The following is a 21,587-nucleotide window of genomic DNA, read 5'->3' as shown; positions in this document are numbered from 1 at the left end:
CATATATAAGAGTATAAAATTTGACTTTCATGAGCATTGGTAACTTTCTGTTTCTAAACTTTAACAAGCTCACTTCTAGCTTGTAAAGCTGATTTACAAGTCAGTTGTAGCTATTAAAGCTGCTTAAGTTACCATGATCTACATTTAAATATGTCTATGGGAGCATATTGCAGTGTGACCACTATCTTTGTCTCCAGTTACCAGTCAGGTACATTTGAGTACAACATATCTCATAGGCCATGTAAAAATGCTTTCCTTTTGTGGAAAGCAGGGCCTGCTCTGTTGACAGATCTAACCCCATTATGGGAACATTGCTGGACCCAGGAAACACTTAACTGAGAAGTACTTTTGGCTCATGTTATCTCAGCTTGCCTAGTAGGTTTAAAACTATTGGACTCTGAAAGGGACATACTATATAATTTTGTGTATTATTATAACCGTGGGCAGTCCTGTACCAGAAAATTTTCCTTATCCTGGGGGTTGTTTCCTTCGTAATAAGTCCATTTTTGTAACTCTGTTTCCTTTAGCAGAGATAGATTCCTTATAATCTAGGTGAAGACCTTGAAAGTACCTAGCAACTTAGACTCTCTAAAACATTCCAACAGCATGTTATAATTGGAAAATCATAATTTCTTTCCAAAAGTTTGCTTATTTGAGCATTTGTTTGTATTAATAATCTACAGTATGTATCAATGTCTTTTTTGAAAATTCAGCTCTCATATCCATACTAATTAAATATTCATTGTAACTGCCAACTTTTGCATAACTCCTGGCATAACATCCTGTGCAAGTTATTTGACAAACCAGGTTTCATGTTCCCATCTGGTTTGCACATAACTGTAATATAAAAATATGTGGATTTCAATGAAATGTTTTTAAATGACCAAATTAACCTAAGTTCTCTTTAGAAAAGTGTGCACATACGAGGATGAAATACAGATTTCTTCTGAACTTTGCACTAGTAAGTTAAGGATTTTAGGTCCTTTATGTAGAACATGACATTACCTAAGAGCTGTCATGACTTCTTCAGTCAAGGCCTGTAAGTTATTGCCCACAAATAATTTCTACTACAGATGAATCCATAAACACAAGTTTTTATTTGTCCCTCAAAACTCACTTCTAAATGTAAGATCTTGCTGCACATAGTTATTTCAACAGTACCATAGGGGCTAAGGAACTTACTGTTTCCTACTTATTCCTTCAGCCCCATTGTGGTACAACATATGTCTAGATTTATATTCTCTGTTATTCTCTATTGCAGAGGGATATGGTCATGTGGATAGAGGTAGCACAGATAAGTAATTATGTTCCTATTTTTTAATACTGAACAGGGTTGAAACATCAACCCCACAAACTGAAAAGGATGAGGTCATTATTAGGTGATTGTCTTCCCATGGGGATGGACATAATGTCACTGGCAATTTACCTGTTCTTGTCTAGGCATAGTCAGAGGCTGTGATTTTAATGTCCACTGAGTTATATGCACCGAGTAGTTGAGCAGGCAACTGTAATCAGCATACTTCTTGAACCTTGTGCTGGCAGTGTAATGTTTATGAATAATAACTTATACTACAATCAAAATAAATATCTTCAAGAATAAATGTAAGTGAGAAGGTCAAACCTCCTTTTTCTTTATTTTTACAGGAATGGATAAATAGTGCAGTTGCTCTCTTTCATGAAACTGTTTGTTATTAGAATTATAGCTTCCAGTTTTTTATTGCAATTATTTTCAGACATCTTGGTTTTGTTTTCACTATGGTTTTACTCATTTTTTAACCCTAATTTTACTGAAGTATTTTCTCCTTAGTGTCAATGTTTCCACAAATTGGAAAGTTTTTGAATCACTCATCTCAGAGTTTGTAGTTGTAACCTGAAACAACAGCATAGATTTGAAATTAGAGTACAGCATGTTTGCCAGTGTAAAGTCTGCTTGAAAGTTAGAAAGCCTGTGAGAAATTTCGACTCTGAAAAGTAAATCAATAGTAACCATATCTAATTAAGTAACAAAGAACAAAATTAAGTCTTAGAAAATCAAAGTCTTCAGATTATGAAGAACCAGGTTCATTGGATAGAAGGATTGCCTTTGTGAACAGTGCCACAGTAGATGACTTGCTGACCTTTCCTTCCAATTCACTGACTTCACAGCTAGCGCTGTTATCTTTAAACTCACAAAGCTTCAAATGCCTTTCTATTACTGGGCAATATTTCATTTCTTCATGATAAGATGTTGGAATAAAGCTGAGATCATGTACTAACTAAACATTTTATCCTGCTGCATTCAGGAGATGAGACAAAGACAAAATTACAAGGGAAGCCTTACAAAGCAACACCTTAGATTTGGCAGTGAACTCTGAGCCCTAAAATCTTCAGAATTATATTTCAGAAGAGTGTGGTGCCCTTTCGAACATGAGACGAGCATTAGATGTCTTTTTGTAATGGAATGTTTAGATATATGAGTTGGATGAATAAGAGGAGAGCAACAACAAGCAGGGACAGCAGATTGTGACAACAATGAATTGCAGTGAGTGTGACAGCTGTGACCTGGGGATGCTTTAGACATGAAGTGGCTTTCATCACCTGCCTGTGGTTTCAAAGGCTGAGCTTGTTAGCAGTTTCACTACATCAATTTTTTTTCCACTCAGCAGAAAGATATATGAAAATATAAAGGACATACTTTATAAAAATAGCAACTTGAAATTACATTGTAAAAGTTAGAACAGAGCAGCAGCATGCCAGAATCAAAAACTGCAATTTATCTACATATGCCTAATACTTACAGAAAGAATTAAGAATAAAACAGAAGACACCAATATGTCCAGCTGAAAATGTGAAGACAGCAGTGGCACAGTAGTTTTGCCCTGTGTGATGGATATATCAGACTAAACTTTGCTAATTTCCTCACATCTATCATAGCACTGGTTGTGTTGCACTATTTTTTACCTTTTTTTGAATCTATCTATATATATAGATAGATATAGATAGATATATTCCTGTGATCCAATAGCAGAAATTTACTGTTAAGTTATTTAACAAAAGTAGCTGCTGACAGATTTTATTTTTTAGAATAACTCTGTTTATAGGACTATTCTGACATGAAATTTAATTTTGGAATTCATTCACTTTTTCATTTTTCATTGTCAATATGTGTGCTCCTGTTGATGCAATTTAATGTTCCTATCTTTTTTTTGCCTATAATAGATAGGTCAGTTGGTCAGAGCCTGGTGCTAATTACACCCAGGTCATGGATTCAATCCCCATATCGGCCATTCACTCAAGACCTGGACCTGATGGTCCTTCTGGGACCCTTCCAACTCAGACTCGTGTTTCTGTGATTTTTTTCCCAAAAAGTCCAAATAATAGCCAAAGAGAAGAAATACATCTCTGCCATGTAGAAATGGCCGAACAGAGTACAGTTTAATGTCTCATATCAGATGGGTGGTGAGCAAGTCCAGAGAGCATACCTGAAAGGAAACAGACTCTGAGAGGAAAAAGGGCAAGTTCACTTCACTGAGCTGAATCTTGAATCCTGTGTTGAAAGCAGAAGTTTTCTATGGACGCTTCTGTGTCTTACAGGAAAAGCATTATGCAGGCAGTGCATTCCTGTGAAGCTGGATATGCTGTACGCCTTTCACAGACAGGGAATGAGAACAAAATTGATTGTGTTCCAAATTGGCAGAAAAACCCTTTTTGTATGCCTAACCTGAAAAACACCTGACTTTTCAGATAACCTACTATTTTTAGATACATTAGTGCATTGTGCATTCAAACCAGAAATTTTAACACTACTTTAAAATGCTTTTTTGAATGTGTAAAAGGGCAAGAGGGAAGCTACTTTAATTTCTTCTTTATCTGATATGTGACGTATGATCAAGTTTTCTTCTGTATGTAAGGAGAAATTTGATTTAGAACATTAAAATAATAAAATGTAATTTTATTACAATAAATATTTTAGAATAAAAATAGGACTATCAGCTCCTAAAACAATTGCTTTTACTTGTTAAGAAACCAAACATGGAAATTAGAATATACCAATGAATTTTTAAGTATAATGTAATTCAAATAACACTTAATTTTATCTTAGCTGCAGAGAATATGATATCTAATTTGTAGGAATTTGAACATAATAGAGAAAATCTCTGCCTTAGAATAACTTGTGTATATGCACGCTTTTTTTTTTTTTTTTCATTTAGAATGAGTAGATCTTAGGTCAAAGTATAGTTGACCTTCTTTATTATGGCTTAACTATCTTTATATTAGAGGACACTGTGTTCCCCCTCATTAATTAGTTCTATCTATATGATTAATATTATTTGTTTTAGCTTTTAATACACTTTTTATATAATGACCTTAGAGGATGCTAACTAAATATGGTAGGCTGTAACTTGGAATTTTTTATTTTTTTTAATAATAGAGGATCCTATGGTTCTTTTATCGTGCATGTTTCTGAGGTGCAGTTTGAAGCTAATAGCAGCCATATGCTCATATGAATTAACTTGTGGCATGTAAAATATGTATTTACACATGACACATAGAAAGTAGTGCAAACTTTATGTTCGGAAATTTGCATGTTCTGGTGTGTAACAGGGAGCTAGCTATGTGTGTAGTGTGAGATTGACTTGATACAAAATGGCCATGGGGTCAGGTGCAAGGGATGAGATGGGTATTGCTGACTTCTAGGGCATAATACATGTGTGGTTTGGATTTACTTTGAAGGGTGAATTCCTAGAGATGCTTCTTAAGCTTACTTTACAAGTAAGGCTAGATTTTCAGAAAAGGAAAAAAAAAACAGAAAAAAAAAATCAGAGAAATCAGGAGAAAAAAAAATCAGAAAGTGTGTCCAGCTTGCCAATAAGAAGTTACTAATTTGATTGGAACAGAGTTTCTTGCATGTCTATGTATTTGCCTATTGCATGGAGTTTTTTTGTATACCTTAGAAGGATATTTTGTTTGTTAGAAGAAATATTCTTTGTGAAGGTAAAACCAAGCTCTCTCTTCTGTTGATAGGGATCAACTTTATTTGCTGGCTTGTTTTTAATCTCTGTAATGGCCCTATCCACTGACACGCACTTCCTGACTAGGTCATTGTGCTTTACGTACTGCTCATGATTTCCAAGAATTAGATCTCTTGTTGTGCAAGTACTGTTAAAGGATTACTTGGAAGTCTCCTATTTGGCTTCCTCTCAGTTAACTTCTGCTGGAATAATACATGTAGAAAACAGGACACTAAAACTCAAGCCAATTCAGTCTTATTTTCAGTTGATCTCTTTCTTCATTTTATGCTTTCACTTGTCAGTATTCCTGGGATGAGAAGAGCAAAGTAGGTACAATGAAAAATTGCGGAAGTAAAAAACGTAATAGAAATCAACTTCAGTTGGTCCAAAAGATAAATAAGTTTGAGGTATTCACAGAGAGAGAAAACATGTAATGTAAACATCATGGATTCTTTTCTTTGTAAGACATCTAAGATTTAAAATAATAGTGCAATTAATGACAATACAAAATATTAAAACTCCTGAATTTTGATTGGGAATAGAAGTGGATCTGTAAGAACAAGATGAGAAAGATGTCATGTGCATCAGTGTGAAGTTAGCAAGATCTTTAGCAAGCCAGATAGTATGCAGGTAAGGAAATAGAAATGAAATTTTATAGCATTCACTCAGATTGATAACAAATATAGAAGTGACTGAGGAAGTTAGGAAATAACTAACTATTAGTCCATTTAATTTTTCACTTCCCGAGTCTAAATATTCATTTAGAGCACCATAGTGTTTTGACTAAAGTGGAATGAAAAAGTAAAACTGTAAAAATACAATGTTCTGTTTGCAAAAAATACACATTAACTAATTTCAAGTAACTAATTTCTTACACTTATTCAGCTAAAGCAATGTCAAATTAAATGTGACATTTTACAAGAAAGTTATTCCTGGAATGCATCTCACACAAGTTCAAAATAAGTCAGTAAGAAACTGAAGAAAGAAATCTGTGTTTTGATCAGTTTTGAAAGCGATTTTCATAATTCTACCACCAAAAAGGCTTGGAAGACCGGTGTCTTCCCACAAAGGTTGGAAATAATATAAGCTACTCCTTGCTACAAGCCACCCCAAAAGGTGAAGGTAATGCAGGTTCTTATTGATAGATTCCTTGGGGCAGATTGGAGCAAAACCCCACTGAATGTCGTATGAAAAAAACCACAAATCTGTGTTCTTAAATACACACTTGGAGAGTTTATTTTAGAACACTTTGTTTGCAATGGGGGAGCACATGTGTAGCCATTTAGGTTATTATTTTATGTAATAATATACCAATATGAAAACATAAAAATAACACTTAAAAATTGGAAAGGAATAGAAAGATATCACCACCCACGGACCTCATAATTAGAATTGACTGTTGCAGTTTCAATATCTGTTGGCTGAAGTGTTTGTGGCTGCCTTGATCTGTCAGGAATAGGAAAAACTCACAAAACACCAAAGTTCCACAGTTATATATGCTTAGGTTCAGGTGGGAATGCCCAGGTTCCACTCCTGAGGTAGGGAGTTTCACACTGAGTGGTATAAGGCTGTGGATCACAGGACACTTTAGGAGTCTTTCATGATCCATGGCACCTCTGGGGATGCCACAGCTGCCTCTCCTGTCAGCACAGTTGAGTCACTTATGTCCATCAGAATGGTGAACACCTTCAGACTTTGTGTGAATGTCCCAGTACTTTCCCTGAGTTGAGTTTTCATGCCTGAGCCATTATGAAAAGGGCAGAGACATGATAAAAAGCACTAGCCCAATGGCAAATTGGCAGGATTTGCATCTTGCCAGCCTCCTTTCTTGTCTTTTTCAACACCCAGCTGTAGCCTTCAGTGATGAGTGTGTGCCCTCTGCACCTGGGTGGTCAAGTGGGCTGCTGTTTGGGTCATTCACCAGTCCAGTCTCTCACACTCCTGATTAAAAGATGATGCTGATGCTGATTATTAATATTATCACGACTGTATAAAACAGTTTGTGTAATTTATACTTTGCCTAGCATGCAGTTTGCCTGTGCAGGGACACTGTGGTTGCCCCACACCTGGCAGTGTTCAAGGCCAGGCTGAATGGGGCTCTGAACAACCTCCTGTAGTGGACAGTGTCCCTGCCTGGCAAGTGTGCTGAAACTAGATGGCCTTTAAACATCTCTTCCAACCTAAACAATTCCAAAAGTTACCTGAACTATGAAAAGTATGACCTTGAAAATAAATTACTTTATTCTTGCACTTCAATGACTTAAAGCACGAACATCCTTGAGGAAGTTTGTTCAATACTGAAGAAGAGCAAGACAACTGAACAGTTAAAAAATTATATACCTTTAGAGCAAGACTTAATTGTGTGTCTAGAGCTCATTCCATGACTAAAATTAAAGGAGTACTGTACCCAAGAGATGAGTTTTAAGGCAAAGTAAACTAGAACATAGTAAAAGGCCAAGACTAAATACCTGTAGGAGACAAATAGCCAGGAGGTGAAGACTGTGTATGCAAATCTGGTTTGGTTATTGCAAGAACATGTATTCAAAGTTTGTCAGAAATGGTAAACAATTTTGTTATTAAGGAACAAGAATGACAAAGAATAAATATTTATGGACAAACTGAGGTGGTGACAACTTACTTTTCTGTTCTCTTAGGAGAAGAAGTATTATTCCTACATATATTACCTGACATGTCTTCAATAGTGATGCAACAGCTGAACTTCATCAGCTTTGTGTTTTGATGTATTTTGAGGAAGGCTTTTGGTAATGAAGCAATTTTCAAACAGTGAAAACATGCTGCTGAAGCAGTAATAAAATTGGCAAAAAAAGAAATTAATATTTTGTAACTAGCTTTGTGACCTCATATATGGACAAAGATGTGATATAGGGAAGAAAGTATTTCTGGTCTTCTGAATAGCATTATTGATGCATTAAGATAATTAATTTTTTAAAAGTTACTTAAAATAACTTTCAGAATAAGATTTTGCAGTATTTGCCTATTTGAGAAATTAGAAAAAAGTTGATAAATACATAAAAACTCTCCTGTTTTACTTAAAGAGATCAAGACTGTGATTTTGTGAATGTTATGTAGTATTCTGGAACAAAACTGGGGTGATTTCAATTCTAGAGATAACCTCAATCTCATGTGTTACAATCTCTGATACTGAAATCTTTTACCTGTTTTTTAACAGCATAAAATAGTATACTCAATGTCACAGGAACAAACTTGTTATTTATGAAATGGACTTGATATTGAGAGTGTGTAACTTGTCACTGGAATAAGAGTACAAGAAAGGGCGTTAAAGTTCCCTAGAGTGAAAATTTCTTTGTGGTAGGAACATTTTTGGAGGAGGTAAATGCCAGATTCTTACATGCTCAGGATTTGGATCAAGTTTTGAAGATCACCAAGAGAAGGAATGCTTCAAATTTGGCCCCTAAGAGTTTGTTGCCCACTGCTTAGTAAAGCCTCTGATGCCTGCCTGAGAGTCTTAACAATCCTGAATCACTGGTGAACCAGATGCTGAATTCCTGCATATTACCTAAATTGTTAACACTACTTTTTACATGTACCTATCTGTAGAAAAAAATAGGGAAGCAAAAAATGGAGGAAAAATGTAGTGAGAGAGCATTATACACCAGATTCTCCAGAAATATCTGCCTCTGTGAGTAGGCAAGTTTTAGGAAAAATATTGGGCAGTGAATAGAATCCTAGGTGATATCTGTTGCTAGGATTTTAAGTCAATAAGTTCTATTTCTTTGCTGTTTCATGTAGAGTAACTTGTACGAAAGTGGCATGCTGTAGAAATGAAAAAATAGCTCTGATCTGCATTATTTAACAAACACAATTTTGAACGGTTCCTTTTATGAAAAATTTTAAATGCAGTCTAAAGTTAATATTTTGCCACAAACCAAATTAATCTTTTCTACACAAAATCTCTGTTAAGGAAGACACATTGATATTCCAGTACCATTAGTTTATTACTATGACTTTTTTACAACTACAGAGTACTTCAATTTATTATTAGTAGCATTGCCATTTATTATGGCAGTGAATTTGTTAAACACAAAAAATTGCTATAGACTATATTGCTGATTGTGGAACTATGAAGCAGGGATATAAAACAATAGTTAAGGTACTAAATTAGTTTATTTTGCATTTCTGTGTAGTTCAATCCATGTTTTATTGGAATAAAAGAGTATTGATAACGCCAAAATATATAGTTTTCTCATGGATTTTGTCTATGTCATATAATATGAGAATAAAACTCATTATCTGTTTTGTTTGTACAGTAATTATATTTCGTTGTCCTGTGCATTCCTTTTGCTCGCTCCATCTCATAATACGTTCTGTAAAAGCACACATAAATAAATAGGATAAACAAATTAAGCTGTTTAAATAAATTAATTTACTCTGCAGCTCTGTATTCAAATCTTATGTGCTCACTGGATTTCATTTTAATGAAACCCTTCTAAGAACAATACATTGTATGCCAAACAGTGAAATTATATTTTAAATGAATGATTAAATATACCGTGTTCTAATTTATATCAAATCTGTACACTGTGCATGCTTAAATCCTCCTAAATCTAAAGAAATAAATCTTGTACATTCTGAAAACATCTGCATTATAATCCTCCTCTTGAATACCCAGTTCATGGACATATAAACACAATCAAAGTCATAATAAGCCTAGAGCTATGATGCAGTTAAGCTATCCTCATCAAGGTTTTTGACTTAAAAACCTAAGACTGTTAAAGTGGAATCCACTTAAATGTCTTACAACATTGCTCTAAAAAATCTCCTCCCACTCCAGCAGTATGCTCATTGAATCCCTTTGCAATCAGAATCTCAAGTTCAGCAGATATTTTTTTATGAAACTTACCTTGAACAAATCTATTGATTACTATAGTTGAGGATGTTGCAAAATTTCTTGGGAATGCATTCAGAGAAATAAATATTTATCTAGTGACTGGGCATGATAAAATAATGACTGCTTGAAAAGAACCTTTCTGTGTGAGGAATGTACTGTTTTTTTCAAGAAAATACATTTGCAACAGCAAGGGTTTTTTTGTGTTATTACACATGTATACTAAATGCATTATTTCATTACCAAAAGCTTTTAGTGAGTTGAATGTATGCAGTTGTTTGTTGATTGGTGGTTTGGACTCATTGTTTTTCTCATTATAAGTCAGGTTTTCAGTTATCAAAAGGAGAAAAACAAGCAAAAAAAAAGTTAGTTTAATATCTTCAATCCTTCCAACAGATTTCCTCTATAGGCTTTATTTATTTTTATCACTATTTTTCCAAAACAGCCTCACTCTCACATACTTTAGCAATGAGTCTTGAGAAGTTTCAGCAGTGAAAAGGAAACTGCAGGGAAAGACTGTGAATTTTCTAGAAAGAACTATTCTGCACTCATCTCCATTTGATTATTGTTTGTATTGTCTGTGTCAGACTTCTGGGTAAATATCAGATGCATCTCTCTGCTACATACTAACAATTCTCACACAGCAGATATGCAATTCAAACCATCACAGTCCTTACATTCTGGTTTTCAAAACCAAGGAATCTCTTGAAGTGCTTCATAGCTCCTCTTGGCTGCCCTGCCAGGCCTTTCCCTGGATAGAAAAATATGAGTGGTGGTTTTCCCCATTTTGAAGTGATATGGCCACATTCATCCAAAAAGTGTGATTCATTCCAAGTTTGTGTTCCATGGTAAAAATAGGCATTTAGACTTACATCAGTCATGTGACGGATGTAGGTACTATAAGGAGGTTATATTTTATTTATGATCCATAACAGTTCCAAAAGATCTTGTTGCTCAAGAAACCTCTTCGAAACTAAATTGTGAAGTAAAAGTCAACATGAGATAAAACAACAGTACCCGGTCTTTATTTATTTACAGAAATACATAATTCCTCATCCCATAAGGCTAACATCAGTAAGCCAAAATGTATACTTCCAATTCAACTGCATGATACGTGTGACAAAAATAAAATAAACAAACCACAAAAAAAAAAGCCCCAAAAACCCAGTAAAAACCAACCAACCAAAAAAGAAATCCAAACCAACAACAACAACAAAATGGTGAACAAACCTCTTAATTTTTAAAGTAGTCCAGAAGGCAGTTAAAAGCCTGATAGGATGAGCAATGTTCACATTGCATGCTGAAATGTAAGGTCTAGTGTCCTAAAGTTGCCAACTTTCCCTTGAGAATGCTCTGCAAATCCTGGAAATGTCAACAGGGGAATGAATAGGTTGGAATTTAAGAGGGAGATTCAGTTTAGGGAAGTGATGTTTGGAAAGAGAGGCTTGGTTTAACATTGGCATTTTTTCTCAATGGCTTTTTGTGTGGTCTAGGAACGTGTTCCAGACAGCCCTTCTCCTGCTCCTTCTCTTGAAGAGGGCCGAAGACCTGGCAGCCACCCATCCTCTCATCGGAGCAGCAGCGTGTCCAGCTCTCCCGCACGGACCGAGAGCTCTTCAGACAGAATCCGTAGGTCCCATTCTTCTCCTTCCCGCCCCTCTAAAGCTGATGAGGTGCAGCTTGTTTTTCTGGTCACAGTGTCCTCGCCTTGAATAGATCTCACATGTCTCTGAGCTTCCTGTTCAGAAGCTCAGCTGCAATAACTATCTCCCAACATTAAGTTCCCCAGTTTGCAGTACCATAATATCTGATGCTACATTAACAGGTACTGATATAAACTGCCATCATGTCATATTAAACATATAGATATGAGCAGTGAAATACAGAATTGCAGGTGGGAAGCAATTTGCTAGATTAGTTTCAGAACTATGCATATAGTGTAAACATTTTTAAAAGAAATTGAATTTTATTTAATCTGGTTACTCGGTTTTGATTTCTATATTGAATCTGACTTCATAAGCAATATTTTATGTGGTAGAATTGCTCAGTAAAAAGAAGAATTGGTTTAAATAAATTAAAAATGTTCATACATTATAAATTTTTTAAATACAAAAATTTTTTTAATGGTGAGAAATATGATAGAAAGAATAGCTCATAGCTCACAGGGGACAGAGTGAAATTAAACTATGTTGTCCCAGAGTGATGATGCCATTTTTATCAAAGTTCCATATATGGTTGTAAATTACATGGCAAAGACTCTGAATTCTATGATATTCCAGCGCAGCAGTGGAAATTAAAGTTTTAAATGCTTGCTATTTTATGGATATGTACTTAAATTCATATTACACTTGTCCATTCCCTTTAATACTGCTCTGTTGCAGGTTTTTGTGTGTTTGAATAGTCTTTCCACAGTGGAATTTGTCAGTAGGTGAAACTGGAGGGTTTGGCACACCCATAGAAGGCCATGAAATAGCTGCATGAAATAGGTGGCCATACTGATTAGATGCAACACGTGTCCTTTGGGCTGCTTCTTTTCAGGCTCTCCCTATACTCAGGAAGCTGACTCTTCATTGACCTTCAGATGAGAGATCTTTCATTAGTGTGTGATGAAAAATGACTTACCAAAGAAAAGAAATGAGGCCTGACTATGACAAGCTGAAAATTCTGTTTTCTTATCACTTGGACAATTCAGAGAGCAGATTAAATTGGCATCCCATATACTGTGACCTGTCTATTTCCCCAGGCTTGACCCACAAGCCTTTCATTATATTTTCTTTCCATTGTCCATTTGAGGAGGGGGAGTGATGGAGTGGCTTTGGTGGGCATGTGGTGTCCAGCCAGGATCAACCCACTGCAGACTTCATACGTGAACGTCTGAAGAAACCCCTCACAAATGTGGAATTAATTTTTTTTCTTAATTGATTGAACAGTATATTTGTTTACAACTGATAAAGCTCTTTTCCATTATTCTCTTAAAAAAACCCCAAAACAACAAAACATCAGAAACTCCCAAAATCTAAATTGAGAGATATTTATTGTTTTTGGTAAGGAATTGCTCATTTTTTTAACAAAAAAGGAAATTATACTGTTCAGCTTACTATAGAGTTTACAGAGAGGAGTGAGACCTTTGCACATTTTTTTCTTTTCTTCTGTGTAAACTTAGCAGAGTTCCTTAAGTAGTGCATCACTTCAATAACTTATTTATTTATATGATAATTATTTTCTGTCCTATCTGATTTGCTAACATCACACCTGATTCTTAAGTACATCTTTTGTAGTGCCAGCCATAAAAAGATGGCTACTAGAGGAATATTGGTTCCATACTAAAAAAAAAAAAATACTAAAAATGGCATAAACATCTCGAAAAGACAATTTTTTTTCCAGAATAAAAGCATAGAAATATAAACTACCTAATATGAATTTCTGAGGTGTGTTTGAGACTCATGAGGGTCACTGAAAGCTGTTAGACAGCGTTTTTCCACCTGATGAGCAAATAAGCACTTCTACTGTTGCACAGAATATATGGAAAAACAGTGTTTATCACCTGAAAGGCCACAATGCTTCATTTAAGGAAGTTATTAGGGACTGCATATTGGGAATGTTGGGTACTCAAGCATTTTTGTACAATGAACTAAAAATTTAACAATTTTTGTTAAATAAGCAAGAACATATTTGCAAATCTCTAACTTGATCCAAAGTTACTGAACTTTCTTTTTAAAATGCATTGTTTTAAAGTAGAAGTGACAGGAAGAAACTTTTCCTCTCTGTGCATCCTGATAGCACTAATTAAGTAACTTTGTGATTGTTAGAATTCTTGTATAATTAAGAGGAAGGCGATGTAAAATAAGTAAAAAAGAGTATTGTTCGTATGACAGCTGATTTCTTTCTGCCTGTGCTTGTGTCTAGCAGCTGTCCATCAGAACGGGCTCTCTATGAACCAAATGCTGATGGGTTTGTCACCTAATGTCCTGCCTGGACCTAAGGAGGGGGATCTGGCTGGTCATGATGTGGGACATGAGACAAAAAGAATGCACATTGAGAAAGGTAACATGAATATTCTAATTCTACTGCTTCAGTGTAAAACAAGTGTTGTCTTGGTAGCTACATATTACTATAATTGTGATTTTTAATTTCCTTATTGAGATTTTTGTTTAGCTGATTTTTTTTTCAGTTTCACAAATCAAATTGTACCAGGATAATAATATTCATTATCGTTCTATTTTGTCAACTCCAATATTTATGAATATATATATATATATATATATATATATATATATGAGGGAGAAATTTCATAAATATTGCAAAGCAGGATGAGTCAAAAATTGTTTTACATTATTATTGCCACTCTGACCCTTCTGCAGCACTGTTTAGGTATTTAAAGTTTCTGTCTCCGTCCAGTTGACTTTAATGACCTACTTCCCAGAGGGGCTGAGCACCATGAAAATTAGTCCATGTGTGCAAAAATGAAAAAGGCTAATACCAAGCCATTAAATTAGGGAATTGCATAAAATGAGGCTGGTATACATTATATAATGGGATTTAAATTTAATTGAGTATATGACCAAAGTGTTTGATCTAGGTAAATAGTCCACATGCACTTATGCTGATTATGACACCATTTCATCTCTGCTGGTATTCAAAGTCAAGTTCCTGTTCAGGGCTCTTACAGGGGATTTTGGTGGGGTGGTGGTAAAAATTTCAAAAGGTGCATTTTGTGTTTTATTCACTTAATATATGTGATTTTTAAGTCTTATAGACTGGAAACATTTTGGTTTTTTTTAAAGAGACGCTTAAAAGGCAATGCATGCTTTGAAAAAAAATTTCTTTAAGCTTATCAGAAAAGTCAGTTCTTTGAGCACAACGAGAGAAAAAGTAAAAGGTACAATAACCAGATGTTGAAACAGAGCTGGAGAAACTGCTGTAGCTATGAAGATTTCAGAATAAGACATTTTGTGACATATTTTAATAGCTATAAGGTGATTCCTCCTCTGTCTTGTGTTTGAACACTGAGATATGAAAAGAAATTAAAACCTGGACAATTCTGTTCTGGACAGGTGGTGTTTTTAATAAGATTACCAGAAAAATTAATGGAAACAACATTTCTTTTATATAAACCATTTAGTTTGGTTCATTGCACACACAACCTGTTTTTGCTTACACTATGCCCTCACTCAGCCTCTGCAAATTGTATCCCTGCTGTGAAGTATGATGTGATCAAATAGGTTTGTTTTGAATTTCCATAAATGATTTTATTTCAACCTTTGAAGTTACTTGTTTAACTGTAATCTGACTGGTAAGTTCTGCAAAGAGAAGTACATATTAAGAATGGCAATACTTTTGCATATCATTCAGTTTTTCAAAGTTTTTTTTTTTTAATTATGCTATCCCAAATATGTTTTCCCAGTCTTTGCAAGATCTGTTCTCAGTAAAACTGCTGAACTGCTGAGAATTCTCTTTTTTCCTCAGTCCTGTTTAGGTCAAACCACCTTTTTTTTTTCTTTTTTTTTTTTTTTTGTTCTTTTTTCCCTGCTCTGTTCCAGCCTACTGAATTAATGGTAAATATTCATGGGCTATCTAGATTGATAGGGGTTACTAAATTAAAAATTGTTTTCTGTCATGACTATATTTATCATGTCTCTCATATCAATCTTGTAACTTTAGTACTAATCTAATCTGTATTAAAACAAGTGATTTGACTTACAGATATTTGTGGAGATAGTAATTATCTAGTTTTGTCACTGTGAGCTTGCAATCAGGTTTTGAAACTGTTTTACCCCTGGAAATCAGTCAGACTGTGACCATATTTAAAAATGCAAACACACATGCAGGTGGTGGCACTTTAATTGTTAAAATGCCATCACCTTCATCATCTGAGAAGAAAGGAAAAGGAAAAGGAAAAGGAAAAGGAAAAGGAAAAGGAAAAGGAAAAGGAAAAGGAAAAGGAAAAGGAAAGGAAAGGAAAGGAAAGGAAAGGAAAGGAAAGGAAAGGAAAGGAAAGGAAAGGAAAGGAAAGGAAAGGAAAGGAAAGGAAAGGAAAGGAAAGGAAAAAGGAAAATAGAAGTCAAAAGCTCTAAGTATCATGAACCATCTAAAAATTAATGTGTTTTCTTTTAAGACTTTTGTTGGCAGAAATATACTAGGTGCAACTAAAATGTCTTTTAATAGAACCTAGAAAATCCTAGTCTGGAAGGTCCTGTCTTTTCTCTTTTTATCCTCTCTTCCATTAAACAAAAGGAAAAGATGAAAAATCTCTGAAGTTATCTGAGATCAGGGACAGTTACAAGTTACAAGTTACAAGATAACTTGTAGGGGGAACAAAGTTATAACAGAGCTAACTGATCAACATAACAAATTTTTTGTCAGAGGGGTGAACCATTTGTTTGACCTGATCTGTGAGCTGGATGTGGGAGAAAAATGTCATTTACTTGTTAGAAACATAGTACAAATGAGCTAATTTGAGCAGTCCACCCAACAAGGTGTAATATATTTAGAAACAGTTCATTGGCATTTGCAAACTGAATAAGTCTTTCAAAGATCATATGTATTTCTATTAAAAGTCTAGCAAGAATTATTATTAATGACAAAAATTAGTTTTTATTAGTTTAAGCTACCAGTAACTTCTGTCGTTTTGTGGGGTGCTTTTTGTTGATGGTTTGGTGGGTTTTTTCTTTTTGTTTTTTCTTTTTTTTTAGGTTTTTTGTTATTTTTGTTGTTGTTTAATTTTTGAGGTTTTTTGGTTTGGTTTTTGCTTGGTTTTGTTTGTTTGTTATTTGTGGGCTTAGTTTTCATTTGCTTGTTTGTTTGTGGTTTTGGGGTTTTTTTATTTGCCTTTAGACTGCCTGCAAAATATACTTTCAGGTTCTGGTATGTGGAGTTGTGAGTGACTTTACCTTCCATTGGGTCAGGTTATTATTGTGACGCCACCCATCAAATGAGGATCTGTGGATCTGACTGTTAAAACTAGAAAGTTCTCGTCAGGCTCTGGATCATTATTTGTTGCTGGAAAACGGGAATAGTTTCTGTTGTCAATGTTAAAATGTTCATTGTTAAAATGAAGCATGGGTGTTGGGGACGTTGTCCAGCTGCTTAATCCAGCTTGGCTGCATCCTAGCTTCGTGCTGGGTCCAGACCCAGTGTACCGGTCTGAAGTTCTACTCATGCCCTGGGTTCCATAAGAAGGATACTTAGGTTTCCTAAGGTAATTTGTGGTCCAGTGAGGTTCCTAGTCTGGACTAGGGAAGACAGCAGAGCACTTCTGCGTCAAGATGTCATCATCTGTATCACCAGAGGTCAATTACCCTAGATTTCCAAAGTTTTTGGTTATTAGAAGACAGCATCATTTCCAATTTTACTGAAAGAAGGCTGTAGAACTGCAAATGGTCCTGGGAAGAATGAGGTAAGTTCAAGTACACAATGTTAGCTCAAGTGTTTGGCAGCCAAAACTAAGCACCTAATTTTGTAATCTATAAATATGGACTCTTTGATGATACTCATTTGTTTTTATTGAGTCAGATTTAACAAGAAGGGCTTATGTGAAGTATAGGACTCATATTAGAAAGGATCCTTTCAGTTTTCTATGTTAAGAGAAGACTTCAAGTCTTTTCAAGTTTCTGTGACATCAAGAGTCTAGTTCCTCAGTTCTGGTGAGGTACATTTCATCACTTTTCCTGTTCAGCTTACATATGACATCCTGCAGACCTTCCCAGTCTGAAGCTTTGAGAAGCAGATTTTTGGTATTTTTTGTGGAACTGAATACCTGTTCAGCTCTTCAGTAATGCATGGATAGCAAAGAGGAACTAGTGGAGAACATAAAAGACTAGACTGCTGAATCCTGATCCTCTTTTTTCCCATTGATCTGAAGTGCTTCAAAAAAAGAGAGTTCAAAATAACCAATGGCTTAAAAGTCAAACACACCATACTTAGAGATGTGGAGCACATTTCCTGAGCACTATCCTTAATAACTGTGCTTTTTTTAAAAGAGGAAAGTATATTTTAACATTATCCCTTTACCCTTAACGACCTGGACTCAGGTTGTTTTGGGTATGCAAGGTGTAATTTATAGCTCAGTTCTGCTGACAGGGTTTGCCTACTTACTAGCTCCAGGTGGCTGCATGCCATTTTTTGGGTGCTGTCAGAGGCAGTGGCTGCTCATAGCACCCTCTAACTGGTACCTGCCTAGCAATACCTGCTCTGTACTTTACAAAGGAATGTAAAACTCAGCTCACTTCAGCCCAAGATTCCCTTATGGGGCACAGCCACTGAAAAGTTTGTTGCTTTAGCACCAAATTTAGATGCTTAAGTGTTTTATTGGATCTGGCCTTAGGGCATCAGATTAGAATTTTCTGTCTCCATCAATTTGGGTTGTTTTTAGATAGACACCAACAGCAAATGAAGCCTGAATGTCATGCTTACATTTTCAATTGAATATGTTATTTGAGATGTTATGGGAAGGACACTCTCTTGCTGAAAATATGCATGCTGTTTTCTATGGCAAAATATAAAATACTCACCATGCTCAAAAACAAGTTAAAGTATTTCTTTCAGAAGAGCTTTAAACTAGGATATTAATGGAAATTCCACAAGTAATTTTCAGGTAATCAACAATAACTGCTTCTTGACAGCAGCAATTAAGGTATAATTTTATCAAATCCATGTATGAAAAAGCCCCTGGGTTTGTCTTTCTTTTTATTTTATGTCCCCCTGTTGAGACAACATCAGTCTTAGACCTTTGGCTAATATTTTCTAGAAGAGAATGATAAAATTTCAAAGTATCCTCAGTTAAAAATGGAAAATTTAAATATTCTGAAGTTAGAATTGGGGTTTCCTGTTAGTGTCCGGTTTACTCCCCCCGAAAGGTTGTGGTGGTTCTTGTCCGCCCAGGGAAGCCAAATGTCCGGTTTATCTCGGCTGTTTGAGGGGCCTGAAAAGGCCCGGGGTGGCCTTGGGGCAGCCCGCGTATCGAAGGACGAGAAGAGGCTTCAGTTCTTCTTTCTAGTTTTAATGTTTATTAATTGTTTATCTAAAAGATGTTCTTTCAGCCGAACAAAGATCCGCTCAGCAGTCAGCCATGGGCACACTGTGTCTGCCCTCCCGGGCAGCCACGTATCTTTATACCCTTTGTTACGTATACAATATTTATCATTTTTCCCCAATACCATCTATTCTTATAACTCGGTGTACTCTCAGTAATAACCAATCCAAAGGTGCCACCGTGGCCAAAGAAGATGGAGGAGAAGAGGAAGAAGAAGAAGGACAGGACACACCCCAATTCCTCCATCTTACTCCTCTAAACCCCCCTGTACATAAATCCTAAACCCTGTGTCTCACCCTCTAATTAACTAATCCCTTCACCATTCACCCGGTGAAGCCCTCATCCTTGTCGTCTCCTGTGTAGGACTAAAGTCCAGCTACCAGACACTTCTGGCAACATTCCAGGACTCCCGAGACCCCCAAGGTGGTCTCGGAGGCTCAGCATCTCAGGACTGAGATCTTGAGATCCGACATGTTAGCATTCACGCATCAAAAAGGGAACTAATGATAAGTATGCCATCCTATATAGTTAGATATTCATTCTGTATTATCAGCAGTAAATCCTCATAAAAGGCATGCACAATGTAAATATAGCATGCTTATTCACCTTAAAAAATACAGAAATACATATGAATATGTTTCTATAAATATGAAAGACTCAAAGGAATTTTTAGCATCAACACAATTCTCTCCAACCTGGGCTGCTCTCTGACAAAGTCAACAAGCAAGTGATCCAGACTTTTGCTTAAATTCCATTCCTGATCTGTTACAATTTTAGTTAGTTTTCTGAGAATGCCCTTTTTTAAGGAGGATACTTATCAGCTGATGTACAGAGTAAATTTCATCGGCACAAGCCTGGCTGCTTGTGTAAACATATTTTATCTGTTCATTTTTGTATGGATGCATACTCACAGAGGGATACTTATACAATGTATTTATTTGACTGAATATTGCATTTTAATATAACAAGAATATTATTATACTTAGATGTGTTTCAACATGCCAGTACATTTGCAGTTAACACATTTCAAGTCTACATTCTCAATTCACATCTTAAATCTTATTTATTAAATCTTAATAGATTGGTTGTTAAATCCTTAAGATACTGAGTTCACGCTTTCTGTATCACTTAGGACTTCTCAAACCCTTAAAAGATAATAGTCAAATTTTTGACCTATGACAGATAATACAATAAAGATCTGCTAAATTAAAGGTTTGATAAAGCCAGTATCACCAAGATAACCTTTTTACACTTTGGTTGTTGATGTATCTTTTCACTCAGTCTGAGAGGCTCAGGAATTTTAAAAGTACATTAAAAGCTATTACAGTTAATGGATTACAAAGGTGAAAAATAAAATCAGAAGTTTTTTCTTAATGGGTTGTTTTTTGCTAAGTAGCTGGAAAACATCTATTTTTGTTACATAGAAATCATATTATTGAATAGGGTGTGAATAGTATGTGTAGGCAGGAAGAAGTACAAAGGCTGTACAAACTTCTGAAAGCTTTTTTGTCAGTGCAAATAATTGGATAAAATTATTTCTGTAGACCCTCATCAAATCATCCTCCAATGACATTCCTCTGCAGACTTGTTTGCTACTAGGGGTCTTTTATCTGCTGGAGTAATAGTAGTTTTGGCAGATTTTATGAGAGATTTGCTGTGCAGTTTTCACTTGATGGATATGTGCACATCACTTCCAAAACATTCCCAGCTAACTGGGCTCAATGCAGCCCAATTGGACATAAACAAACTGCCTATTGCACATTTAAAGTGACTCACATGAGTCTTGGACACACCTGATTTTCTGAATAAGCTCAAATGAGTTACATGTGCACAGAATCTGATGCATTTTCAATCTACTGAAACAGCCTAACGTGTGCTGTTCTTACATGCCTTGTGCCCCAAACAGTTCTGAAAGGTGCTTTATTCTTTAGTTTCTTTTTTTCCCCCCAACTTTCTTTTCAGTGGTCATTATGTATCCTTCATGCAATAGACCTTAGAATAGTCTTTAGTTTTTTATGGTTTTTATTGTATCTGTAGTGGAGAGGAGCTATAAACCCCTGTGAAATAATTTTGCATGCTCATTATGATTTTTTAAATTAATTCTTAAATGAAGACATAATGGGCATTGATAAGATGTTAGAGCATTTTATCATGCTACCACATTGAAATTTTCAAATCATCAGTTCTCTTAGTGTTTACTTCTAGGAGAAATATGTTACAGAGAATGAAGTTAAAGAAGTTATGGCATCCCACTATGAGAGGGTATATCCCATAGCACCATGAGGGTGATCAAATAGGGTTCTGTTTCTCTAAAGTAGTTATTTCTAGTTTGACTTTTTGTGGGAGAACAAAAGGATACGTGATATGTCTAGCTGCCCAAGGACTGAATTGTGAAGACTTAACATATAATTGTTTTGTGAATTTAAAGGGAGCATGGAATCATACATGTTCTTCCTGAAAACTCACATAAGTGAATGCCCTGGCTTAATGGAAATTTATGTACTAGGCTTTATTTGTACCACTTTATTCTAATGGTTACTGTTACAGAAAAGAGAGCTCACAGCAAAATTTTAAGAATGTCTTCCACTTGAGACTTCTTGAAGGCACTGCTTTGAAAGTGTTAATAACCTGCAACTGGCTTTAAGTTTTATCTAAGTTGTTCAAAATACTCCAAAAAATCAGTTTTGGAAAGCCTTAA

The 21,587-nt window shown here is 35.4% G+C and overlaps 1 protein-coding gene across 6 annotated transcripts in view; it reads left to right on the top strand.

The window, feature by feature from the left end:
* DACH1 (dachshund family transcription factor 1) overlaps positions 1-21,587 on the top strand; it is a 355,736-nt gene that overhangs the window by 236,537 nt on the left and 97,612 nt on the right. For 3 of the 6 annotated variants that reach the window (XM_074535516.1, XM_074535519.1, XM_074535520.1), the window contains 2 exons: positions 11,352-11,487; positions 13,768-13,902. In XM_074535516.1, coding sequence (XP_074391617.1) covers positions 11,352-11,487; positions 13,768-13,902 — 271 coding nt within the window. Of the gene's footprint in view, positions 1-11,351; positions 11,488-13,764; positions 13,903-21,587 lie in introns of all 6 variants that reach the window. The other 3 variants (XM_074535515.1, XM_074535517.1, XM_074535518.1) reach the window with 1 other exon arrangement.

Source organism: Zonotrichia albicollis, chromosome 2 (genome assembly GCF_047830755.1).
Source record: "Zonotrichia albicollis isolate bZonAlb1 chromosome 2, bZonAlb1.hap1, whole genome shotgun sequence".
In the NCBI taxonomy this organism is placed as follows: Eukaryota; Metazoa; Chordata; class Aves; order Passeriformes; family Passerellidae; genus Zonotrichia; species Zonotrichia albicollis.
Note: the sequence above shows the minus strand (reverse complement) of the source record. Positions and strands in the feature narration are given on the sequence as shown.